The sequence below is a fragment of the Nicotiana tomentosiformis genome, chromosome 2 (assembly GCF_000390325.3).
Source record: "Nicotiana tomentosiformis chromosome 2, ASM39032v3, whole genome shotgun sequence".
NCBI lineage: Eukaryota > Viridiplantae > Streptophyta > Magnoliopsida > Solanales > Solanaceae > Nicotiana > Nicotiana tomentosiformis.
In genome coordinates this window covers 91,602,817-91,609,090 of record NC_090813.1, presented here as the reverse complement: position 1 = coordinate 91,609,090, position 6,274 = coordinate 91,602,817, and the positions used below count along the sequence as shown (strand labels likewise).

The window sequence follows — 6,274 nt, the reverse complement described above, 5'->3', positions numbered from 1 at the left end:
TTGGGGTGCATATTGATGCAATGTGGGAAGGTGATTTCTTATGCATTGAGACAATTGAAGAAACATGAAAAGAATTACCCGACTCATGATTTGGAATTGGCTGCAGGAATATATGCTTTGAATATATGGTGGTACTACTTATATGGCGTTCATGTAGACATATACACATATCACAAGAGTTTACAATACATCTTCAAGCAGAAGGAGTTGAATTTGAGGCAACGAAGGTGGATTGAATTACTGAAAGACTATGATGTCGAGATATTGTACCATCCCGGTAAAGCCAATGTTGTGGCATACGCTCTCAATCGTAAGTCAATGGGAAGCTTAGTACATATTAAGGTAGGTAGGCAAGGATTGACTAAAGAGATTCATCAGCTGGCCTATATGAGAATCAAAATGTTAGACTCTGATGACGGAGGTGTCACTGTACAGAATATGACATAATCGTCTTTGGTAGCTGAGGTAAAAGCACGATAATATGAAGACCATACCTTAGTAAGATTGAGAGAGGGAATTCAGCAGCATAAGATTACGACTTTCGAGATCGTAAAAGATGGGGCATTGAGATATCAGGGCCGATTATGTGTGCCTATATGGCAGGGCTGCGAGAGAAGATTATGATTGAGATTCATCAGTCTATTTTTCCATCCATCCTGGCTCGACAAAGATGTATCATGACGTTAATGAGCTGTATTGGTAGGACAACATGAAGAAGGCTATTACAGAATTTGTAGCCTAGTGTCCTAATTGTCAACAAGTAAAGATCGTGCATCAGAAACCCGTGGGTTGATTCAGAATATAGAGATTCCAACCTGGAAATGAGAGGTGATCAATATGGACTTCATCTGGGTGATAGTTGATCGACTTACAAAATCTGCCCATCTTCTGCTAGTTAAGACAACTTACACGGCTGAAGATTATGTGAGGCTGTATATCAAGGAGATTGTTAGGGTTTATGGTGTGCTGGTATCTATTATATCAGACTGATGAGCTTAATTTACGGATAACTTTTGGAGGTCGTTTCACAAGGGTTTAGGCACATAAGTGAATTTCAGCACTGCATTCCATTCGTAGACTGACGGACAGGCTGAACGTACCATTCAGACACTCGAAGATATGCTATGAGCATATGTTCTAGATTTCAAGAGAAATTGGGATGATCATCTACCACTCATAGAATTTGCCTACAATAATAGCTACCATTCCAATATTAAAATGGCCCCGTACGAGGCGTTGTACAAGAGGAGATGTAGATCACCAGTTGGATAGTTCAAAGTCAGCGAAACAGAATTATATGGGCCATATTTGATTCACCAAGCCATTGAGAAGGTGAAAGTGATTCAAGAAGGCCTGAGGCAGGCAAAAGTCTTATTCTGCTGTCCGACGTCGTGATCTGGAGTTTAGGTTAGTGATTGGGTTTTTCTGAGGATCTCACCGATGAAGGTTGTTATGCGTTTTGGGAAGAAGGATAAGCTGAGTCCGTGGTATATTGGGACGTACAAGATTCTTTGACGAATTGGACAGGTTGCTTAGGAGTTAGAATTCCCATCCGAATTGGAATTTGTCCACCCGGTATTCCATGTATCTATGTTGAGGAAATATATTGGAGGCCATTCTCGGGTCGACCCTATCAAATATGTACAAGTTACGGAGGATCTATCATATGAAGAAGTGCCAGTGGCTATATTAGATAGACAAGTTCGCAAGCTGAGAACAAAGGATGTAGCTTCCGTTAAAGTATTGTGGAGGAACAAGAATACGAAAGAAATGACATGGGAAGCAAAAGAGGAGATAAATTCTAAATACTCTTACATATTCCAGATTGAAGATAACAAGGATGCGGGGGAACGCAGGACGTAATGGAAGCTGAAACAGCTCGATAAGGTAAATAATATCTTGAGAATACTCTTCCTTAATATAAAATGGCAATATGCAGTTAATGTACATATCCATAATGCTTTGTATAGCCTTGTGAGGCCGTAGATTTGGTTTAACTTCTTGCAAGTTTGGCTAGTGTTCATTATATAAGGAAATTGGGCCGGAAATTTCCGTTGGAATCCACGATGAGTTAGACTCCCCATAAACCCTTACATTCGAGGATGAATGTTCCTAAGGGGGGAGGGTGTTACAACCCATATTCGCGTACGTTAGATCACGCTGTAAGTTAGTCGACGTAAATCTGAGAAGAGATTATCTTTGAGATGATAAGAAGTTAATCTTCTTGGTCTTAAATGATACAAGGGTGTATAAGAGTTGTTAACAAGTATTAGAAGTTAAACGAATCAAGAATGTTGTAACCCATATTTTTGGGTAAAACTAGAGGTGCTTAATATGCTAAGGAGGTTCTGTTTTAAGGTATTCGAATCATATAATATATGTATCATAAGTCTTGAAGTCAAACGAGTTATGAAACAAAAGTCGACAAAAGTTGTCGCAACTTACGTTCATAATTTTACTTAAACTTTAGGTCAAATGTTACTAAGCTTTTCTCCCAATTTACTTGGAATTATAGGGTGATCTACCTACCAGACTGAAGAACTATGAGTCTAGTCTCCAACGTATTAAACAATTGGTCGATACAACATTGGAGTAGAGAGATATTTATGTTCTTGCGAGACTACGCAAGCACCTCCTGTTGGGACTCAATTGAGACGGCCACCGACCTTACTTCTTTTAAAAAATGTTTCAGCCTCATTTCGGGTCATTTCTCACCCCAAAAATCATCCAAAAGCTCTCCAAAACCCTCTCTAACATATCACAAGATACCAAGAACCATATTCAAGGAAAATCAACTCAAATCATCATCAAAAGTGTTAACGACTACAAGATAATGCTTCTATGATGTTGTGGTGTGATTGAGGGCTATTGTGAGCTAAGTTGAGATGGTGTTTAGAGTTGTTGCTGATGTCCAAGGTATTTATAACATCCTCATGATTGTTTCTAAGGTTAATCTTGTGTTGGTTTTGTTGTTTGAATGAAAAACCATAAGATAGAACTTGAAAGAACATGAGGCATGGTTATCTTTTTGGTTGGACTGTCTTTTGGCCAAATATATGGTTTCTTATAGCTGGAAATTATGAAAAATAATTTGATAATGTTGTAGCTGCCGTTGTTAAGATTTCTTAGGTGTTAACTAAGTTTATTGAAGAAGAAAACACGAAACACAAGTGATTGACGATAAAAGTTAGGGTGCTAGGCGTATGGGGCTGTTTTAGAAGTCATTTTGTGGATGTTTTAAATTAGGAATCATATCGTACATATATGATGTCCTGAAGGTTGTGAACTAATTTATGGAATAAGAGTTGGATTTAATTTATGTTTTATTATTAGTAAAAATGAGCTTACCGCTCAATATGATTGTTAAGATAATCGGAGAAGCTCACATTGGATTATATTGTTGTTGTTGCTATTGTTGATGTTGTTTGGGATATTTGGTAATTGTTGTAAATTGTGGGAAGTTATATAAATAGGGGAGGTGCTATATTTCATTGTAAAATAGGTTGCGGTTGATATAGACTAGTTACGACGCTTAAACGATAACGATAGTATCATTTCTCTTATTGTAGACTAAGGAGCCGTGAGATTTGCATAGCTTGAGGTTGGGCAGTATATACAAGATATGAGAGTATACAAGCATATACAATATATTTATATATTATTCAAAGGCACTCAGATGTTACAGGTTGTATACTCTCTATCCCTCTTTATATTACTATTCTTATTTATGCTTCTTGCCTTACATACTCAGTACTTTATTCGTACTGACGTCCCTTTTATTTGTGGACACTGCATGTCATGCTGCAGGTCCTGATAGATAGGTAGACGAAGCTCCCCCACCACAGTAGGCTGCCCAGTCCAGTGGTTATTGGCGAGATCCTTTCTCTGGACTTGCCGTGGTCTTGGTATGCATTTTTGTTATAGACATTATAGGTATGTTGGGGCCATGTTCCGGCAATATTGCAGAATTTATGTTCCTTTAGAGGCTCATAGATAGGTGTCGACTCATGTATAGTTTGGATAGCCTTGTCGGCTGATTTTTGTTGTATAGTCTCTCATGGCAGCTTGTCGGCTCGTACCTTATATATAGCTTCATGATAGCCTTGTCGATCTATGTTATATATGTTCATGCCATTATCTGTCATTGTTAGTTGTTCATGATTCATGTCTATCATTTATGTTGATCTCGTCAGCCGTTATAGATAATAAGAAAGGTTAGATAAAATGTATGTTGGTGCTCAGCAGGTATGGCCTGGGTGCCAGTCATGGCCCTCCATTTTGGGTCGTGACAGTTGTGGTGTGCGCAAGTGCAGATGATAGCATTCTGGGTGATCCTGAATTATATTAGTTGATCCACTGTGGGTAATTTCAGCTAATTCCCCATTTGTTAAGTGAACCGAACCACCTTTACTTAATGAACTTGCATTGTGCAGTAAATCCAATCTTGGAGTCATATGATTGGATGCTCCATATCTATAATCCAAACACCTTGATTCAAACAAGTCATTAAGGATGTAATAGTATCTGTTTCCAGCTCTGCTGCATTAGCTGCAACTTTTGTGGGCTTGCTGTTGAGCAATTACAGAATTTGTTGGTATTGTTATGGTGTGAAAGTTGGTGCAGTGGGAGTGGAAGTGAAGGTTGCTGGTGTAGGCTGTTCAGTCACCAAATTAGTTGTTCCTTGAGAGTTGTATTTCTTCTTGAACTTATAATCATTTGGAGATCCTACTAGCTTGTAGCATGTATCCCTAATATGACCTTTTTAATTTGCAGTAATTACAGTAGAGATTATAGTTCTTCTTTGGCTGATTTCCAACCCTATTTGTCAACAAGGCAGCCATTTCACCAGCATCTAGATTAGCAGAAGCATTTGCCATAGTCTTTTCGCTTTCACATTCCATTAGCATAGAATACGCCTTATTCACTGATGGTACTGGGACCATCATCAAGAGCTGACTCTGAGCCTGTTAGTATGACTCATTTAGCCCCATCAGAAACTGTAGAAGCTTTTGGCGCTCCATAAACTGAACGAATTCACGAGATTTGGCACAGTCATAGCCAAGAATTGGTGCCAAACTATAAAATTCTGCCCAAGGCACTCTCAATTTTGAGAAGTAAGTTGAAATTAAGCTAGTGCCCTGACTAGCAAAAGCAATTTCTTTGTGGATCTGAAAACTCCTAGAACAATCCACCTTATCAAAACGCTCTTTCAAATCATCCCATATCGCACTAGCATTTGAGGAATACACCATTCCACTCAGTAATTTCGGTGAAACACAGTTCATCAACCAAGATAGTACAATCGCATTACAACATTCCCAGAGGTCAACGAGATTTGTACCGTAATTCTCCTTTTTGCATGTGTCGTCTATGAAACCTAGCTTGTTTCGACTTAGGATTACAATCCTCATCGCTCGGATCCATACGGAGTAATTGTTTGGTCCTCTCAATTGTAACAAAATCAATATAGCTCCTGAATTATCATTTAAATTCAGGAAGAGCGGATGATTGAGACTTAGTTTCTACGGTTCGGTGTTATCGACTATCGCCATTGACGATCTTCCTTCCAAGCTTCGAGAAAGTAAAAATTGAAGACAATAGGACCATATTAATGGACGTGTGGCTCTGATACCATATTGAATTCAGTTATCCATGGAGCTCTGTCATGGTGATTGAGCTGAATTACTCTGTTAGCGGGAGAAGAAGGAGGTCGCAGAGAATAAATCTTAGGGAATATTCTAGAAGAGGAGATATTGTAATATTTCACTCTAAATGTAAAATGTATCTGTACATGTGTATAAATAATGTGGGAAAACTAATCTAACTGTAGTTAGTACTAAAGTTAACTCTAGTTACTCTAACTCTAGTATAGTGTAAGTTAGTTATAACTAACTAATGGATAACTAACAAAACTAACCACCACTAGCACTACAGGTCCACATCTATTCTTCAATCTTATATTTGCCTCTGGTCACTGGTGAACATATCGTGTATGTTACAGTAGAAAATAATTTTTTTCTCGAGAGAGACTAGAAGTATATAATAAGGATAAAATGGAAGGAATTGTTCGTTTTCGTTGTTATTAGCATACATAAACTTCTTGACACTCAAAATTTGATGTTTGGTTAGTTTAGAAGAATATTTTTGACTGGCTCAACTCTCATTGAAAAATTATGGGACTTTTACAGGACTACCAGGTGATGTAAACAATTAGCCACTTATATACGTTTAGAGAATTCGTCCATTAATAAATTACATAACACAATTTTATTCA

General features: G+C 38.0%; 1 protein-coding gene across 1 annotated transcript; it reads right to left on the bottom strand.

The window, feature by feature from the left end:
* Positions 1-4,748: 4,748 nt before the first annotated feature.
* On the bottom strand, positions 4,749-5,411 carry LOC138905247 (uncharacterized). Its single transcript, XM_070193752.1, has 2 exons — positions 5,100-5,411; positions 4,749-4,964 (listed from the first exon to the last, which is right to left on the bottom strand). The coding sequence occupies exons 1-2, from the start codon at positions 5,409-5,411 to the stop codon at positions 4,749-4,751; spliced, it is 528 nt and encodes a 175-aa protein (XP_070049853.1).
* Positions 5,412-6,274: the final 863 nt, after the last annotated feature.

What these genes read in the sequence shown, in the direction of transcription:
- LOC138905247 (XM_070193752.1), bottom strand. Translation starts at nt 5,411, where the DNA reads ATGAGGATTGTAATCCTAAGTCGAAACAAGCTAGGTTTCATAGACGAC. An exon ending in CTTACTTCTCAAAATTGAGA is followed by an intron (nt 4,965 to 5,099) that starts GTGCCTTGGGCA and finishes TCATACTAACAG; the next exon opens with GCTCAGAGTCAGCTCTTGAT.